The sequence below is a fragment of the Leptonychotes weddellii genome, chromosome 3 (genome assembly GCF_054177405.1).
Source record: "Leptonychotes weddellii isolate Sample4059 chromosome 3, ASM5417740v2, whole genome shotgun sequence".
Classification (NCBI taxonomy): Eukaryota; Metazoa; Chordata; class Mammalia; order Carnivora; family Phocidae; genus Leptonychotes; species Leptonychotes weddellii.
Genome location: NC_138371.1, coordinates 6389296 through 6409411, shown reverse-complemented (window position 1 = coordinate 6409411; position 20116 = coordinate 6389296). Strand labels below are relative to the sequence as shown.

The 20116-nt window shown below is 38.6% G+C and overlaps 1 protein-coding gene across 7 annotated transcripts in view; it reads left to right on the top strand.

The window, feature by feature from the left end:
• GIGYF2 (GRB10 interacting GYF protein 2) overlaps positions 1-20116 on the top strand; it is a 137192-nt gene that overhangs the window by 65473 nt on the left and 51603 nt on the right. For 5 of the 7 annotated variants that reach the window (XR_014143328.1, XM_006739590.3, XM_081813382.1 and 2 more), the window contains 6 exons: positions 10164-10343; positions 13917-14134; positions 14227-14389; positions 14473-14661; positions 17738-17934; positions 18918-19077. Coding sequence is in view for 6 of the 7 variants with exons in the window: in XM_006739590.3 (XP_006739653.2) it covers positions 10164-10343; positions 13917-14134; positions 14227-14389; positions 14473-14661; positions 17738-17934; positions 18918-19077 (1107 nt within the window). In the remaining variant the exon portion in view is untranslated. Of the gene's footprint in view, positions 1-974; positions 1788-10163; positions 10344-13916; positions 14135-14226; positions 14390-14472; positions 14662-17737; positions 17935-18917; positions 19078-20116 lie in introns of those variants that run through there. The other 2 variants (XM_081813383.1, XM_081813381.1) reach the window with 2 other exon arrangements.

Below are 20116 nucleotides of genomic sequence, written 5' to 3'. Positions count from 1 at the left end.
CTCACTAGGATGACTACCACTAATTCTAGAACTGGTAATATAGGTAATTTAGTTACCTGAATTTTTGGCGGGGAGGGGCAAGGAGGCAGGCTTTTTTTTTTTTTTAAAGGCTATGTGCAGAGATCTTAAATAAGAATAAACTTAATTGTTTGGTACCTTGCACTTATCTTTCAAAAACACATCTATGTGAAGGAGCTGAAGAATTTTCTTAAGGCATGCTTTAGTAATGTCTAGGGGATGGTTTCCTGAGAAGCATATGGTAATGTGCAGTAAGATGTAGCGTTCAGGGTACAGAAAATTTAACTTAACATCTAAATAGTGTTCAGCTAGAAAACGTCTGTGATCCAGCCTGTAGCAACCTTGAAATGAGCTGTGGGATGGCTTTGTGTAATGCCTTTACTGAGCAGTACTTTCTTCCACCTCCGTTAGCTGCTGATTTTAAAACTTTGATCAAATGTCACATGTAAGAGGATCTCAGAAACAAAGGCTGTGATTGTTCAGAGTAAAATCATGGAAGAAGGCCTGCTGGGAAAATTATTAATGTAGACCAATATAATGCTACTTAGAAGGTGAAATCCGCCTTTGTAGATTCCTTCCCCTCCCCCAAAATTAAAAAAAGTATTAATTCTTTCTTTGTTTTATTAATGCCAAACATCTCAATACAAGTTCAGACACAGCATTGGAAACTTTGACCTTCAGAACTAGAGAAGGTAAAAGCATAAAGTAGGGACTTGTGATGTGATGCTTACACCCTACACACACTGGTAGGGAATTATACTTTATATCAATTGACAGTTGATGGATTGGGGGAGAAAAAGCCAGAGCAAATATAGTGTGACACTGCCTTTTAGAAGGTATGGGAGTGTATTTGCCATGTGTCTTGCATCAACATTATAATTAGCAAGATGGCGAAGGATTTTACCAAACTGAAAAGCCTCTTTCCGTAATATACTCTTTCAGAATATATTAAGGCAAAAATGATTTGGCAAAATGATTGTCAAGAAAGAAATGTCTCAAGTGAAGAAGGGTCTGGTTTCTCAATTTCTACAATTTGAAAGTCTTGCTATGGTCTATAGACAGTGATTCCTAGTTGCTAATTGTATGGACATTGTAGACCGGCTTTGGAGTGTCCACTCAGGAGCATAGTACTCCCATTTTAATAGCCTGAGCAGTTCAGTTCATTTGTGGTTGAAACCTCAACCAGGTTAGTTGAGATGAAACTGATATTGGTATAGATGGTATATAAACTTCACCCTAGAACACACGGGCCCTTCTGTGTAACAGAGTTACTGCTTTCAGTTGGAGATGGCTCTAAAATATTTCTTCTGTGAATGAACATAAATGCTAGATAACTGTTCTCTGATTTATTTTTTATTAAAAATTATGATTGAGCAACATGCCAAGACCAGATACATTATTCTTTATTAAATTCAAATTTCTGTCCCTAAAGGTGTTTGATTTTTCTTTCTGGCTAAAGTAATCTGGCATGTAGTCCATAACTGTACCAACTTGTACTTGAGAATAACAAATGCTGTAGTTGGGAGTGTAGTGTCCTGCCTATGTACATGAATAATCTCCCAGCTTTAAAACTTGAGCCCCGTCTCCTGTGTTCTTTCTTACATGTATATTTTGCTTTCTTTAGAAGATGCCTAGTCCCTTTCCAGTTCTGCATTCAAGCCCATCTACTGATCATCTTCCCCAGAGATTTGAGGCAGCGGCTGGGTGTATACCATCAGATGACTGAACATGAGGGTTGTAGGGTATGGGCTGTATTCAAACCACAAGAGGTATTTTTTCAAGGAGATTTTGATATGCTGCAGCCCCTTCAGTCTGTCTCTTCCAGCCAGGAACTGTTGCGTTTTCAGGACCAATGTTAATGAGTGGAGCAGTTTGTAACCTTTAGGAGTTAGGATGGGAGAAAAGTTACAAATTTCTGGATATAAGATTTAAACTTCTCCTTCCTAGCCATCCTTAGTTTTATTTACAATTGATTGTAGGGAAAAAAGTAAATACCAACACCTGGATGGGATTTCCTTTCATTATTTTCTCTGGTGTTAGAAAATATTTTTAGTGTTGATCAGAGACTATATATCTGAATAGAGGAATACAAAGTTTTGTACTAGAAAAATTTGCACATAAACAAGCTTCAAAGTCCGTCCCATAATTCCACTTTTGCTTTTGGAGTTTGGGCACTTGGAAGTTCCAAGTCTCACAGCTGTAGATTTTATTGGCTGAGTGCCTTTTTGCTCCATCTGAAGTTTTCCATAAACACCGTTTTTGGCTGTGAGTCAAACATGCACACAGGTGCCCTTTTACTGCTCTTTTCTCCTTAGGAAGTCTACTCAATTAGACCAGACTAAAACCAATATTACATTTTAATTTAATTTAATTTTTAGAAGAATCCTATTCATACTTAATACATTAAGTCAGAAATGACCAAGTATTTACTGCCATTGGGAAAATGTTTATGTCGTACATTTGCATTTTAGCACCTTAGACACTTTTCCAGTTACTGGTGATATAAGAACATGTATTATATGGATAGTATAGTTTGATTATAAAATGGTCATGTTTGCTATATTGAATAGAAGAAAATATATTTTAAATTTGTGTTTCTTTATCTTTTGAGGTCATAGATACCTTTAAGACTCTTACGTAAACCTTAGACCCTTTTCCCTGATAAAAGAAAACATGCCAGTATAATATGTGCTTCTAGTTCAAGTATTCATAGCCCCCAAGTTCATTTATGGACTATAGGTTAGGAATATTTGGGTCAGGCATTAAATTTGTAAATTATTCAATTAAATTTACTTTCAGTCTTGCTTACAGGTTACTCTGTTAAGAATTTAAGAAGAAGTAAACTAAAATATTTGGTTACTCAACTTTATTTGCTGGTATTATGGAAGGAGGAGGACTTTGGTTTGAAATGCTGAGAAGGGCCTTGTGGGTATCCCTCACTGGCCACTGTGGAATTCTGGAGTTTGTAGACATGAAAGGAACTTTAGATAGCATCCTCTAAATTGCCTGGGAATGACTTTTAATATTTAGCTTTTATTTTAAACTATATCAGTAATACACAAATATATGTTTTTTTAAAACAAATCGTATAGATCTAATTCTCTTTGACATTTTCACTCCCCACTCAAATCTATACAACTATAACTACACTGTAATCATTTAGGTGATAAAGGATTTTTTTTTTTAAGATTTTATTTATTTATTTGACAGAGAGAGAGCGAGAGCAGGAACACAAGCAGAGGGAGTGGGAGAGGGAGAAGCAGGCTTCTCGTGGAGCAGGGGGCCCAGTGCAGGGCTCAATCCCAGGACCCTGGGACCATGACAGGAGCTGAAGGCAGACGCTTAACGACTGAGCCACTCAGGCGCCCCTAGGTGATAAAGGATTTATTTTGATGTTTTAGAGCAATTCTTGCATGCGGTATAATTTTTAGTTATATTAGTAATAATTGGAAATGTATATTTTATTAGATGGTGCTTGAAGTCATTTTTTCCCCCTCAAAATGATTTCTAGGATAAAATTTTTATAGTGAAGAAATTGGTCTTAACATTTTTTCCAGGGTGTATATCTTGACATAATTCCATTTATGTATGTATGTATGTATGTATGAGAACGCACAAGCAGGGGGAAAGGGCAGAGGGAGAGGGAGAAGCAGACTCTTCACTGAGCAGGATCCTGATGTGGGGCTCAATCCCAGGACCCCGAGATCATGACCTGAGCTGAAGGCAGACACTTAAATGACTGAGCTACCCAGGCGCCCCTTGACATAATTTCTGTTGGAAGATTAATACATTTAGTTCCATCTTCCCCTTATAGAGATGTTGGTAGTCTTTGTCTATAAGCTGTACCATGCATAGTATGTCTGTTGCCCTTTTAGAGTTTGTTAGACTTTGATCCCAGAGCTTCCTCTTTCTCCATTAGTTTTTCTAGAATTTTTTCCTTCTTCCAGTGGGTTAAATTTGTGAGTAAACCCAGGATTAGGAGTTTGAACACTTAGTTCTCTTTCTGATTTGGTCACTACGCAGCTATGTGACCTTGGGAAATTGCCCCTACAGGTATCCCTTTCCTCATAGGAACAGTAGAGATGATAATGTTTAACTTAATTTTTGTGGTTAAAATGATGATTAGATGAGATAAATGGATGCATTTGTTTACATGTGTGTGTCTGGGCTATGGACCTGGGGGGTGGATGCTATGTCTAAGTCTCCTCTTTATTTTTAATCCTTCATCTTTAATTGTGTTTGTCTGTATAGGAAGCACTCATGTTAATGTTTGCTAGAGGTTTGAGTAAAACAGGTAAAAAATGGTAAACTTAATACTGTTTTTCTGGGAAAATATTTGATAGTGCTTACTAAAGTTGAATATACCTTATTTCACTCCTGGCAAATTCACTTCTAGGCATAGACCAACAGAAATACAAACATATACTAAATTTCATATCCAGGAATGCTCATAGCAGCACAATTCGTATAGCAGAAAACTAGAAACAACCTAAATCAGCAGTAGATTGATATATTGTGGTCCATCTGTACAATGAGATCCTGTACAGCTGTGCAAAAGAACAAGCTGCTGTTCTCTGTAACATTGTGGATGAATCTCCCATAATGTTTAGTGAAAGAAGCCAGACATAAATGAATATTCCATTTGCATGAAAAAGTTAAAAAAGAAGGCAAAACTAATCTTTAGAGATGAAAGTCAGAAATAGTGCTTGCTTTGGAAAGGGTTGACTGGAGGGACATGAAGATTTTTGAGCGCTCCTCATACTTTCTTTTTTATTTCTGTTAATTTTTTATTTTTTAAGTAGTCTCCATGCCCACTGTGGAGCCCAGTGCAGGGCTTGAACTCACGACCCTGAGATTAAGACCTGAGCTGAAATCAGGAGTTGGAAGCTTAACTAAATGAGCCACCCAGGCGCCCCAGATACTTTCTTTTTTAAAATCTTGGTTATGTGGATATTTTTGCTTTATGGATACTCTTTGAATTGTACATTTGTGATTTATATACTTTTTGGCAAGAATGTTATACTTCAGGAATAAATTTTCATAAAGGGAGGGGGAGGAGTTGAATGAAGTCCACTTAAAAGTTCTTGAATTCGTTTCACCCTTCTCTTACGAAAATGACAGAGAGGGGCACCTGGGTGGCTCATTCAGGTGGGCGTCTGCCTACAGCTCTGGCTGTGGTCTCAGGGTCCTGGGATCGAGCTCCACGTCAGGCTGTCTGCTCAGCTGGGAGTCTGCTTCTCCCTCTCACTCTCCCTCTGTGCACTCTCTTTCTCTCTCTCTCTCAAATAAATAAGATCTTAAAAAAAAAAAAAAGAAAGAAAATGACAGTGGTCCCTTAAGGTGGAACTCCATGTACATTGCACTTATATGTGGGATGTTTTGCATGTTAGAATTATATTATTCTGGCTTTTCTTGGTTTCCTGGAGAAGTTATCAACTTAATCTTTCTATTGCAGTTATTAATTATATAATATTTGACATATCAAAAAGTATATTGCAGTTGAGGAAACAAGCACTCAGTAACAAAATTTGAACTCCTTTGTTACAGAATTTTTGAACTAAAAATGGGCTGGTGTTCATGTAAATTTAGGCAGCTTTACCTCAACACACACACACTTACTATTTTTTTTAAGTTATGTTAATCACCATACATTACATCATTAGTTTTTGCTGTAGTGTCCCATGATTCATTGTTTGCCTATAACACCCAGTGCTCCATGCAGAACGTGCCCTCTTTAATACCCATCACTGGGCTAACCCATCCTTCCACCCCCTCCCCTCTAGAACCCTCAGTTTGTTTTTCAGAGTCCATCGTCTCTCATGGTTCATCTCCCCCTCCAATTACACACTTTTAAATTGGGAATTGGGTCTTTTTTTTTTTTTTTTTTTTAAGTCATGGTGTATAGATCCGAATTGGGGCCAAAATTTAAAATTAGGTGTAGTGACTCCAGGATTTTTATTCTTTGTTTAGTACTGTACTCTTCTTTATCTTCAAAATACTGGTCTCAGATCGTTTTTGGAACAAGGTATGGCATAGTCATTCAAACATTATGAGGTACGGGTTGAAAATTACAAGATAGTTTTAAATAAGTAGAAAAGTCAGATTTTATTTTTTCTTATATTTTCCCTATTTTTGCCCTCTTCTTTCTTTTCTTTTCTTTTTTTTTTTTTAAGACTTTATTTTTAAGTAATCTCTACATTCAGTGCATTCAGTGTGGCGCTTGAACCTACAGACCCGAGATCAAGAGTCACATGCTCTTCTGACTGAGCCAGCCAGGTGCCCTTGCCCTATCCTGTTTTTTATATTTTTCTTATTAGGTACTAACATGAAAAATATATGTAGGACTGATAGGTCCAAAGGCAAAGAAGCTGTTAGTTTAGGAAAAAATATAAACAATTTACACAAAGGAACATAAAGTCACTAAACAACACGAAAAATCTTTGATATGAAAAATTCGTATTTGAGCCACAGTGTAGCACTTTACAACTATTAAAGTAGTAAAAATTTTAAAAGGATAGCAGCACTTAGTGTCAATAATGTGAAATGGTGTGTTGATTTGACCCTTTTTTTTTTGAGGGAAAAAGGCAGTGGATGAAGTCTGTCTTTTGACCTAGTAATTGCAGTCTTTTGAAGTTTTTTTCAGAAGACATTGTTCAGAAAAGCAGGTATCCTTGTCTCATTATCTGTAGTTCACAAAAATTGGTTATAAAGTGAATGTCCAGTGGGGAATAATCTAGTAGATTATACTGTAGCAGCAAGGTATGCTGGTATTAATCACAGAGAAGTATTTGCTATACAAAATAGTAGGCATACTGATTGCAACTCTGAAGAAATAAAGTTAAGTAAAAGCTAACTACAGATAGAGTTCTGTTTCTAAGATTGAGGGATTACTAGTATTTTTATTTTTAATAATTTTAATTTTTTGCAGTGTATCATCTGTTAGAAAAAATTATAGTGACCAGTTTTTGATGAGTTAAGCATTTTGCCATTTGTGCTCTTCTGCTTGCTTTGCTATGTTCATTAGTTTTTCAAAGGCTTAGTGTAAAAGTAGGTGAAAGAAAGTGAATGTTTCGTCTAGTTCATCCATCATGAGATTACTACTGTATTCCCAAATCATTGCATGGTACCTGGCACATACTGCTTGTGATTGATTTGTGGATTAAAAGCCATTTCCCATCACTTATCTATATAAGTTTCTATTTATCTGTCTATGTATTAGGGATTTTTTTTTTTTTTAAAGATTTTGTTTATTTATTTGACAGAGAAAGACACAGCGAGAGAGGGAACACAAACGGGGAGTGGGAGAGGGAGAAGCAGACTCCCTGCCGAGCAGGGAGCCCGATGCGGGACTTGATCCCGGGACTCCAGGATCATGACCTGAGCCGAAGGCAGTCGCCTAACCACTGAGCCACCAGGCGCCCCGGATTTTTTTTTTTTTAAAGATTTATTTATTTTAGAGAGAGAGAGAACATGGTGTGGGGAGGGGCAGAGGGAGAGGGGGAGAGAGAGAGAGAGAATTTCAAACAGACTCCCTGCGGAGCATGGATCCTGATGCGGGGCTCGATCTCATGACTCTGAGATCATGACCTGAGCCAAAATCAAGAGTTGGATGCTTAACCAACTGAGTCACCCAGGTGCCTCTGTATTAGGGATTTCCTTAAGTTTGCTTCTTTTTTGTGAGTATAGCTACATTTTTCATCAAGTCATATAGTAGGTGTGGTACTTTGTAAAATGGGTTGCCCTTCTTATTCTGAGCAAGAGAACCTGGAAGGCCTCTGAACCCAAGGGCAGACATGGAATATATCTGTATTTGAATTCATAAAACTTGGCACTTAATGTGCAATAAATATTTGTTGAATGAGTCAGAAGATTAACATTTGAATCCTGTCTATGCCATTTAAATACTGTGATTTTGGACAGTTCTCTTAGGTTATCCTTGTGAGCCTCGGTATTCTCAGTTTATTAAAATAGGAAAAATAACTTCAAATATATATATTTTTAAATTATTTATTTATTTATTTGAGAGAGAGAATGAAAGAGCAGGGGGAGGGACAGAGGGAGAGGAAGAAGCAGGCTCTTCTTGAGTAGGGAGCCCCACATGGGGCTTACTCCCAGGATTCCGGATCATGACCCGGGCTGAAGGTAGACACTTAGCCAACTGAGCCACCCAGCGCCTCCAAATGTTTATTTATTTATTTGACAGAGAGGGAGAGAGAGCACAAGCAAGGGGGGAGCAAGTGAAGAAGAAGCAGGCTCCCTGCTGAGCGGGGGAGCAGGGAGCCTGATGGCAGGGCTTGAGCCCAGGACCCTAGGATCATGACCTGAGCCGAAGGCATACACTTAACTAAGTCATCCAGGCGCCCCAAGATAACTTCAAATATTGAGGATTGTTATGAAGAATAAACCGGATGAATGAGTGTTTTGTTTTTTTTTAGATGAGTGTTTTTATTATCTATGGCTGTGTAACAAAATACCTCAAAACTTAGGTATCCTGATGTAGGTATCCTGACAGCAAACATTATCTCAGTTTCTGTGAGTCAGAAGGAGTAGCCTAGTTGGTTGGCTCTGACCTGGGTCTCTCATGAGGCTGCAAGGCTGCAGTTAAGGTGTCAGCCAGGGCTGTAGTCATCTGAAGGCTTGACTGGGGTTGGATCCGCTTTCATGCTTACTGATGTGACTGTTGGCAAGCCCCAGTTCTGTGCCATGTGAGCTTCTCCACAGGGCTGCTTCACGACAGGGCAGTTGGATTGCCACGGAGAGAGCATCCCAGATGGAAGTCACAGTCGTTTTTAACTTAATTGGCACTGACATCTTACCACTTCTGCTGTATTCCGTTTGTTGGGGGCTAGCCAGTAAGTGCAGTCCACACTTTAGGCAAGGGGATTACACAATAGCCAGGAGGCAGGGTTTGTTGGGGGCTATCTCAGAGGCTGCCTGCTGTATTAAGAAAACAGGTAGTAGTTTGCCCAGCAAATTTCCAGATATTTTATCCTTCAAAAGAATAACATGTGGTAACAACCTAGTAAGTGTTTGGGCAAACAGGGTATTGAATCTTAATACATATGAAATGGAATATAAGAGCATGACCAGAAATTAGAATTCCCTCATTTTCAGATGCAACTGTACAACTTTCTTTCACTTTCATGGTGGTTTAGTACAAAGAATTGAGGTTGTTACTGAAGTATAGGTAACTATAGGTTATAAATGGAAGATATCAGTGTATGTTCTGGATTTTCAACTAATTTAATGTGAGATTTTATATAATCTCTTACAAATTGTGTATGTTAGCACACGTGGGATAGTGAGTAAAAAAATAATTTGCATAGTTTGGAATTATCTTATTCTTTTGAAAGTACCAATTTAGTTATTTGGTATACTAGGCTCTCTTTCATTGTTAATGGAACTCTTGACTGGCATTAGGTTGCACATAGCTTAGTTTTGCATTCTGTTCAGAAGCAATTTGTTGTATGCCTATAATGTAATAGATGTTAGAGTAAATGAAAATGAAAAATTATAGTTCACCTTGTCTACTTTTGAGTTTACAGTGATTTTTAGGATAAAAGATAGGTTGAATTTTATAGATACCCTATTTGGGCAGAAAATCACCAGTAGAAGTTAATTAAAATAAAGAAAGACACGGGGCGCCTGGGTGGCTCAGTCATTAGGTGTCTGCCTTAAGCTCAGATCATGATCCTGGCATCCTGGGATCGAACCCCACATCGGGCTCCCTGCTCCGTGGGAAGCCTGCTTCTCCCTCTCCCACTCCCCCTGCTTGTGTTCTCTCTCTCTCTGTCAAATAAATAAAATCTTTAAATAAATAAAAAAAGACATATCATATAATTGAAAATTCTTGTATGACTTTAAAAACAGTAGTATGTGCTGGTAAGGTAGGTTGGTTCACTTTTCATTGCATCCCCTTTTTATAATGCACATATTATTTGTTTAAGAAAGAATTGCCCAGTCTGTGAATGTTGCACTTTAAGAAATATGTCCAATACTAGATGCATATGTCTACAGCAGTTCTGTTACTCATACTTCCTGAGCATTGGAGTAGGCACATCTGCACAAAAGCGTGATCCGAACCTTCCAGTCTGCTTTCAGAATCCTTATTGGCTGAGGCACATGTTGCCTTATTTTCATTACAGGGAGACCAAATTTTGAGGAAGGTGGACCAACATCGGTGGGAAGAAAGCATGAATTTATACGATCAGAAAGTGAAAACTGGCGTATTTTTAGAGAAGAACAAAATGGAGAGGATGAAGATGGAGGTTGGCGACTAGCTGGACCAAGACGGGATGGAGAGAGGTGGCGGCCCCACAGCCCTGGTAAGGCTCCTGCTGAGTGAGCGCAGGGACCAAAATAAGGGAGTATTTGGTTGAAATTGTTACCGATTAAGCAGAAAAGATGAACAGGTTAAAACAAGAGAGAGGACTCAATTATTTATGTTACCACACTCAGTCTTACCACTACAAAAAAAATTTCAGCATGAAGATTCCCTCTATCTCTTCAGTTATGAAAATCATTTTTATTTTTCTGGAGCAGATAGTGTGGTTTAATGGGAAGCACCTGTCTTTAACTGCAAAAAACGTGAGAGGGTCTCCGTCAGGTTTTGTCTAACACTAAATCTTTGTATTTTTTCAGCATGCTTTAAAACTTATAAATGTATAATTATATGCTCACTAAGGAATATGTGCTCTCCCTAAAATGGGTACTTTTCCTGTATAATAAAAGATTTATTCTTTCAATTTTTTTTTTGTCCTGAAAAAGTGATTTATGCTTATTTGAAGGATAAACTTTAAACCCAGGTCAAAAACAATAATCATAAGTTCATTCTTTTGTCCTAACTTTAGAAAAAGGAGAGAGAATAGTAGTGATTAGTGCTTTTGTAAGTTCTTCTGTTTGACTCTTAAGAATGCTTCAAACTGTTCTTCCCTGACATTAGATATGCTGGTAATTGAAGACACTGGTGCTTTGTGTCAAAGTTCATCCCCTACCAAAGTGCTGATTCCATGCCTCATGATAATCAGATGCCACTGTAGTTTGAATCGTGGGGTCATGCAGAACCGAAGTGCACGGAGAGTATATAGAATTTGCCTTATGAATTTCATGTGCATAACATTATTTTCGTTATCAACCATATGCCAAAGAAGCTAACTTTTAGTAGAAGAAATCATAATTAAACTGTTTTCATTTATATTTTAAAATCAAGTTATTAGCAAAATCACTAGTCTCAGCCTGAGTAAACATTATAAAAACATTCAGAGTGCTTTAGGTAGTTATGGATAGGTAGAAACATAGTGAAGTTAATCTTTGTATAGAATTTTGATGCTTTTACCCCAGCTCCTCATGGTTGCCTCTTGGGTGAGTTTTCTGTCATGAGTGGGCATTGTTGACATCACACCTGTCTAGGCAATTCTCATGAGTCTGGGTGCTGGGCAACCAGATGTTATAGTTCTCTTCAAGGCATCACGGCATTTTGTGCTGAGCTTGCCCGTAAGCAAAAGGGTTTGTAGACTATGTTCCCAACAAGCATTCAGTGAAAGAATGGACAGGGTCTGGGCTGAGCGAGAAGAGAAATTCCAGCGGATCAAAAACAAACAAGGTGGATGTTTTAGAAGACCAACAGTGTTTGTGAGCCCAAATGTCTGATGTCGATTCTATTAAAGAGAGTTAGTTAAACAAAGTAAAATTTTAGTGTATTTTCTACCACTGACCCTCCTCACCCCAACAACTTAGATTTTGGACATATGTTGTCTTTTTCTTAAATCTTTCTTTCTGATATTCAATTTCCATGTCTGATTTATTTGTTATTAACTTAACAATTTCCCCCAATTTTTTATTGATATATTTTTAAAAGACAGTTTGGGGTAGATAATATATGGGGCTGAAAAAGCAGTGGAAATAAGCATTTTTTAAAAGAATACCATCTATTTTTTCAACCCAGCATCTTAAAAGTTAAGTCTGATTAACTTAAGTTGTTGTAAATTACTCTTAACATTTCTTAGATTATAGTTATTTTATGATTTGATTAATAAACGTTTAAATTAATGATTTTGACTAATTTTTTATATTATAAAAATTGTAGCAGACTTTATTCTGATATTGTAAGACGTTAAAAAGCAGTGGTTAGTCTTCATAAGCTAGGGATGTGTCTTCTACATTTGGTTTAAGTGGGGCTCAAAACTGAATATGTATGGGAGATGGGACGATTAAGGACAGCAAAGCATCCACTTTGGGAGCTGAACTTAAGAAACTCAGTAAGAGGGAAACATGAGCCAGATGCCTAGAAGGATAGATTCCTATCATGGTGCATACTTAACAGACGGTTTAGAAATGATAGTAATAGAGAGAGTACTCTGGAATTCAACATTTGATCATGAGTACTTCTTTTGAGTAATGATTCTATTTGTATTTAAGCAATCTGGATATAAAGTTCTTTAGTTTTCATAGAAGCGTAATAGTTTTTGTAAGTAAAAGATGGGGGAGGATGGGAATAATGTTTTCTTACCTTTTCTGTGAGTGATTTATAAGTAGCTACCTCTTTAGGGCATTTTAATGTTTTGCCTTCTCATTTTCAGTTTGAGTTTTAGATTGCTGGTTTTAGCAAATTGGGCCTCAGTAGTAAGAACATTGAATTTTTTGGCTCATTTCTTTTGTGTATCTCCCACAGAGAAAGCAGTCACAGAAAATTTTAATAGGTTAAAACCTGCCTCTCTTTTTAAGACTCTCTTAGACTCAGGTTTGTCAAATATTAACAAGAGTTCCCCTTTCTTGGGGCGCCTGGGTGGCTCAGTCGTTAAGCGTCTGCCTTCGGCTCAGGTCGCGGTCCCAGGGTCCTGGGATCGAGCCCTGCATCAGGCTCCCTGCTCGGTGGGAAGCCTGCTTCTCCCTCTCCCACTCCCCGTGCTTGTGTGCCCTCTCTCGCTGTGCCTCTCTCTCTGTAAAAATAAATAAAATCTTAAAAAAAAAAGAGTTCCCCTTTCTTAAAAAACAAAATACCGTAACTGGCATCTTTTATTCTTAGGCAGTCTTTTTTCTGTTGGAAAGTAGATGTAATAAACAGTATGCTGGGGTGGATTTAGGAATGTCCCAGGGGGTATTATACAGAAATAAAAACTCCCTAGGGAGAATTAAGAGATGAGAGTAAAGGGAAAGGAAAGTAAGCATTCTATTGTGGAAAAAGCAGTAGAGGATGCAGAATTAGATTCTAGTTCTGCTTTGCTACAATGCAAGTTACTTCTGTCAGAGTTTTTGTTTCTTAAACTATAAAATTAGAATAGTGGGGCTATATAATATCTCTGACATCTGTCAGTGCTATAATTCCATGCCTTTTTGTTGGGAATCAGAATTACAAATGGGATCTTGGCACTAGCAAATAGGCATGATGAGTTTGATGTTAGGATTTGCCACAGGGAGTTGGTCTTATACATCAAGAATGATATTTTCATGAGAAGAAAGAAATGTGTTTAAGGCCTGCCAGAGGGAAGGCATGGACTTCAGTGTGGAAAGATAGCTAGTGTTATAAGCCTGGCCTAAGAGTATGTATGCCATGTGAATGACTCATCGACATTTCAGTCAGATACCTAAAGCTTATTTAGAGTGTATACTTTGAATCAAGTGTCCTTTAAAAGTGATTTGTTTAAAATTTATCTTTCAAAGCTTTAGAGTATGTTGTGTGGCTCAGTACTTACTGAAGATAAACACTGTTGTCACTTAGTGATGTCATACGTATGCTGAGCTCTGAATTTCATTTAATTTGCCTAATTTTCTCTTTAGTAGGTTGATCATTTGAATTCACAGCCAGTCATAGTTTTCTTCTTTATTTCGTATTCGTGATTTTTTTTCTCAAATACTGTCATAAAAATTTTCTAAGGTTTGTATCCTCCTCCTCATCCCAGATGGCCCTCGTTCTGCAGGCTGGCGGGAACACATGGAGCGACGGCGAAGGTTTGAGTTTGATTTTCGAGATCGGGATGATGAACGGGGTTACCGACGGGTGCGCTCTGGCAGTGGAAGCATAGACGATGACCGGGATAGCTTGCCTGAGTGGTGCTTAGAGGATGCTGAAGAAGAGATGGGCACATTTGACTCCTCTGGAGCATTCCTCTCTCTAAAGGTAAGAAATTTGTTTTAAATGTTATGACAGGCACTGACCTGCCAGCAAAGCCAAAGGTATTGTTGACCTTTGGCTTTATTTTCTTGATACAGAAAGTACAGAAAGAGCCGATTCCAGAAGAGCAGGAGATGGACTTCCGGCCTGTAGAGGAAGGTGGGGAGTGCTCTGACTCTGAGAGCAGCCATAATGAAGAAGCCAAAGAACCCGATAAGACAAATAGGAAAGAGGGAGAGAAGACAGATAGAGTAGGAGTTGGTAAGGCTCATTTTTGTCTTTTACCTTCTTCTTCAAATCAAAAGTTTCCTAAGTTGTTAATTTAAGAATACTTCACATTACAGAAGCTAGTGAGGAAACATCCCATACTTCCTCATCATCTGCTAGACCAGGTACTCCTTCAGACCATCAGCCTCAGGAAGCACCACAGTTTGAGAGGAAAGAGGAACCCCAAACTGAGCAAACGGAAAAAACTGAGGAAGAGAGTCAGACGGAAACTAGCCTACCAACCAAAGTGCCCAGCAGAGGGGATGGTATGTATTTATGAGAGTGGACAAGCTAAAACAGGATTCTGGGGGCACCTGGGTCGCTCAGTCGTTTAAGCGTCTGTCTTTGGCTCAGGTCTTGATCCCAGGGTCCTTGGATCGAGCCCCGCATCGGGCTCCTGCTCAGTGGGAAGCCTGCTTCTCCCTCTCCTACTGCTATGTTCCCTCTCTCGCTGTGTCTCTCTCTGTCAAATAAATAAATTTTAAAATCTTAAAAAAAATAAAACCGGATTCTCCTCAGACAGGCCAGTGATCACTGATAAGATGGGCTTCTGTTTATGCCTTGTAGAACCTCTCCTATTAGTAAATTATTGGATTAGATTATTTTACCAGTAAACCCCATCAAATGCTGTTTCCCACATATTTGTCCTTCCCCAAATTCACCAAAACAGAGTTAGAAGAAGCAAGGGTACAACTCAGGAATCTCACTTCCTAGGGTGTTATGACATAGCCATCTTGGTATCAGTTGAGCAGACAGGGTTTAGGATCCTCTGCAGTAATTTGATTCCCACATCAGACAGGTATCTTCCTTTCATATAGTGGTTGATGTGTGTCCAGAAGGCATACCAAATTGCTGTTGTTCCAAAAGAGGCCAAAAAGAACGTGGATGGATCTGTGGAAGTCCTACCATCTTTGCTAGAGAATAAGCTTAAAGTATATCCCCTTCTCCAATGTTACTGTTTTGATTTTAATTTGCTCATATAGCTTAGTAGGCAGTTTTAATGTTTACTTCCATGTTTCTTCTTGCGCATAGTTAAAAATAACATTGTAATGCTTGATGTTGAAGGGTTAATTGGTTGAGTCACCATAGGAAATCACACCTTTTTTTTTTTTTTTAAAGATTTTATTTATTTATTTGAGAGAGAGACTGAGATAGAGAGAGCATGAGAGGGGGGAGGGTCAGAGGGAGAAGCAGACTCCCTGCTGAGCAGGGAGCCCGATGCGTGACTCGATCCCAGGACTCCAGGATCATGACCTGAGCCGAAGGCAGTCACTTAACCAACTGAGCCACCCAGGCGCCCCAGGAAATCACACCTTTAACATGGCATGTGAGCCCTTGCATGACCTGGCATCTGCCTGCTTCTGTACGGTTTCATTGCCATCTCTGTCTTCTTTGTACTCTGTTCCCCAGCCTCACAGCCTCTTAGGTACTGAAATGTGCCTTGTTTTTTTGTCTCCTTGCCTTAGCACATGCTGTTCTCTGTGCCTGAAATTCTCTGTGCCTGAAACTCCATCCCACCCCAAGTTCCCAAGCTAGGTTAGCGATCTTCTCTTGTTTCTTAAACAACCAGCACTATTCCTGACATAGCAATACAATATTATAAAGATCTGCTTGTATTATCTTTTTTGCCTAATAGACTAATATTTTGAGGGCTTAAACCAGGGATATCTTTTCAGAGTTTTATGTCTAGAACAAAGCTTAGTGAGTGAATTCAAGTATTTGAATGTCTGTCAGGCACTGTGGGACTTGTCCATTTTGAGACCTGTTTGATATGTAGTAGTCATTTTTCAGTTATAATGTGCCCCCAAATTACTTGTGGTTCATTCTCTTGAATGTAGATGCCTGGGACCTTATTCTAGGAGATTTTAGGATGGAGTCCAGAATGTGTATTCATAGATATGCATTAAAGATTAAAGCTCCAGGGCGCCTGGGTGGCTCAGTTGGTTAAGCAACTGCCTTCGGCTCAGGTCATGATCCTGGAGTCCCGGGATCGAGTCCCGCATCGGGCTCCCTGCTCGGCGGGGAGTCTGCTTCTCCCTCTGACCCTCCTCCCTCTCATGCTCTCTGTCTCTCATTCTCTCTCTCTCAAATAAATAAATAAAATCTTTCAAAAAAAAAAAGAATAAAAAAAAAAAGATTAAAGCTCCAGATTGATGAGAATAGAAGGGAGATAAAGCATATGTATATTTGTCATCTAGGGAAAAATTCCTATTTTTAGAGGGTTGGTAAAGAGTAGCCAGAGAAAATTTTCAGAGGCAAGAGTGGCCTAGAGTGAAGGGACAGTAAGGAAGGGAGGTTTCAGTTTGGGATCGGGCTGCTGAGGTCAGATGAAGAGGACTAGGAAAAGCCATTGGATTTGGGGACTTTAAGGCACTGTTCTCTTAAACAACCAGCACTATTCCTGACATAGCAATACAATATTATAAAGATCTGCTTGTATTATCTTTTTTGCCTAATAGACTAATATTTTGAGGGCTTAAACCAGGGATATCTTTTCAGAGTTTTATGTCTAGAACAAAGCTTAGTGAGTGAATGGAAGTCCTTAGTGATTGGAAGTCCTAGTGTAGCAGGTGTGGGGGGTGGTGGTATATAGACTGTTCTTTTAAGAAGTTTGGCAAAGAAAGGCAAGAGTTCCGGAGAGGAACAGGAATTTGGAGAAGCTGTCTGTAACTGAACAAACAAGGTTTCAAAGGGGAAACTGCATTTGTATCTAATTACTCCCATCCCCTTTCCCTTCTTTAGCCCGCATACTGAGAGGCTAGAAATAGGGACCAACACAGAACCTCTTTTGCAGTCTTTGTTCTTATTGAGAAGAACTTCCTGCACTGTCCAGGTTGACTCCCAAATGCTCTTCATTATCCTTAAGACTGTACTGTATTGAATTACATTAATTATCACCTGAAATAGGTATTTATTCAAGATAATTGCAGATATGTGTAATCAAAGTTTTGATGATGAGTTACGGTATTTTTGAGAAGATTTGCAGTGCTTTGTTAATGGTCTGCTATATGGAGACATGTTACAAAGAAGGTATTAGACCGATTGTTTGCTTTCAAGAGGGAGATGTGTAACTGTTGGGCGGATGCCCTAGTGACACAGGCAGGCACTGTAGAAGGACCTCGTAGATATCTTTTAATCCTTAGACTGTGCCCTTCTGTAGAGGTGCTTCCGTCACTGTAGGGAGAAATACTACACTTCTCCCTAAGAAGTATCTGCAGTGTTCCTGACACATTCACAGTTCTGTTGAGCCCACTCAGTGAACGGCCCAACTTGATGATACATTCTTCATAGGAGTCTGTATAGTTTAAAGGGTTTTCATCTTTCTATGTGTTTTTCCTTTAGAAATGGTTTCTGATGTCCAGCAGCCCCTGTCACAGATTCCTTCCGATACAGCCTCTCCTCTTCTCATACTTCCACCGCCTGTTCCCAATCCTAGTCCTGCCCTCCGGCCAGTTGAAACGCCGGTCGTAGGTGCTCCTGGGATGGGCAGCGTTTCCACAGAGCCAGATGATGAAGAGGGTCTCAAACATTTGGAGCAGGTAAAAATCATGTAACCCTTTTTTTCTCAAACAGTCATAAAATTTGGAAGCATTAAATGAATATTCAGAAATGGAACTTCTGTTCACTAGAGTTTATGTACTGGAAAAGTTGTTTGTAAATCTAGTATTTTTTTGTATGAGTAATTGTCTTTCAAATCATTTCATGCTTATAAGTTTCAGCTATGTAGTAGTCATTGTGTCAGGTTATTTTTTCTCTTCTGAGGTTGCCCTTAGCTGTTTGCTTTTCTTTTTTCTTTTTGGAAATTAATGGAATGCCAAAAATGGCAAATACAAGCAGCTGTGGATGGGCATAGCGTTTTCTGCATTTTTTGCCTAAAGTATAACTGGGACAATAGTTAAACTCAGGATTTTAACATTTATGTCTCTAGATTTTCCTAAGATGAGATATACCTTTGTTTTATGTAAAGTAAATGATAGCTTGCTTTCTATAGAAGAATTTCTCTTTCTTTCGGGGTGGGGTGGTTTTTGGTGGCAGGAAATGCTTGAAGAGAGAAAGAAAGGAGGGCAGTGTCTCAGTAAAACTTGTAAAAGATTTTATGTGTAATTGTATTGAGTCTTTGTTGTATTAACACCCATGTTTTTACAGGTTTAGTTTATATGCTTCAGGATTGACCAATGGCTTATTAGTTTAAAAAGTAATCTTATTAGTGTGTTGATTAGAAGCCTGGGCTTTCATCCATACCAGTTCGTGTTCCAGTCTCAGTTTGGTTTGCTTAATAATTTTGAGACTTTAAGTAAGATTTGACCTCCCGAGGCCTTAGTTTCCCCCACCATAAAATGGGGACAGTACATATTACATGACCTTGTTGCAAGAAGTAAATGGTTGCCTGCCGTGTTTCTTGCACAGTAATACCTTTCACAGGTCAAGTCATTCAAGAAAGGTAGGCATTTTTATTATGTGTTCAAGTATTAATTTGGGATCATTTGTTTCCTCAATCCCTTTTTTTTTTTCCCCCTATTAGCAAGCTGAGAAGATGGTGGCTTATCTCCAAGACAGTGCACTAGATGATGAGAGACTGGCATCTAAACTGCAAGAGCACAGAGCTAAGGGAGTCTCAATTCCATTGATGCACGAAGCAATGCAGAAGTGGTATTACAAAGATCCTCAGGGAGAAATTCAAGGTAGCTTGTTCCATTCTACTTGAAGCCATTATCTCTAGATTCTGTAAGATGGTCATTATTTAATGTTAATTTGCATAATAGTTGAAAACAGTCCATTTTTACAGGTTTTCATATATATGTGTGTGTGTGTGTATATATATATATGGCATTTCTATAGGTTCCTCCCATGGTACTTTACAATTTCAGTGGGGGGGAGGGCAGTCCACTGAAAATCATTTGAATACAAGGTGGAATGTGATTACTAATATAATAGGGATGTAAACAAAATGCTCAAGACCCCCTCAGTTCTGGCTACCCAGCTGGTTAACTAGGCAGGTCAATTCTTTATCTTCTTTGTACTTCAGTTTCCCTCCCATAAAAAGGTGATGGCAGCAGTCTTGGAAGACCTTACTTGAATGTTTTGCTGAAGTGGAGTTGATATCATAAATGATAAAGACCTGTTAAAAATGTGGGAGAAAGGATTGTACATATTATACGTTAACCCTTTAAAAGATCTGTATGGTGTACAAGTTAGATTAGAATGGGGAGAGAATGCTATAAAAGACATTTGTTGATTCTTCATTTCTGTGAAATCTTCGTTTATAACCTGAAATTGGTTGACTATGTTAGTGTCAGTTTCATGATACTGTTTTACCAAGTATACCCTGTGACCTCTTTCCAGCATACTAACTCCTTTTCCATACTCAGTCCCCTTACCCTTTCCCTTTATTCTCCTTCATAGCATCTGTTACTGCCTGGCTCTGGATATATTTGTTCATGGTCTGTTTACATCTCTGTAGAATGTAAGGTGCATGGGATCAGGACTGTGTGTGTGTGAGTTTTTTTGTTTTGTTTTTGGTAAAACAAGCAAAAGCATTTATTCAATGTTTTAGAGATTGCAACTGGAGAGACAAAGTGTGCTTCCAAGTTGAGGACTCTGTTTTTTTTTTTTTTAATTTATTTTTTTTATTCTTATGTTAATCCCCATACATTACATCATTAGTTTTAGATGAAGTGTTCCATGATTCATTGTTTGTGCATAACACCCAGTGCTCCATGC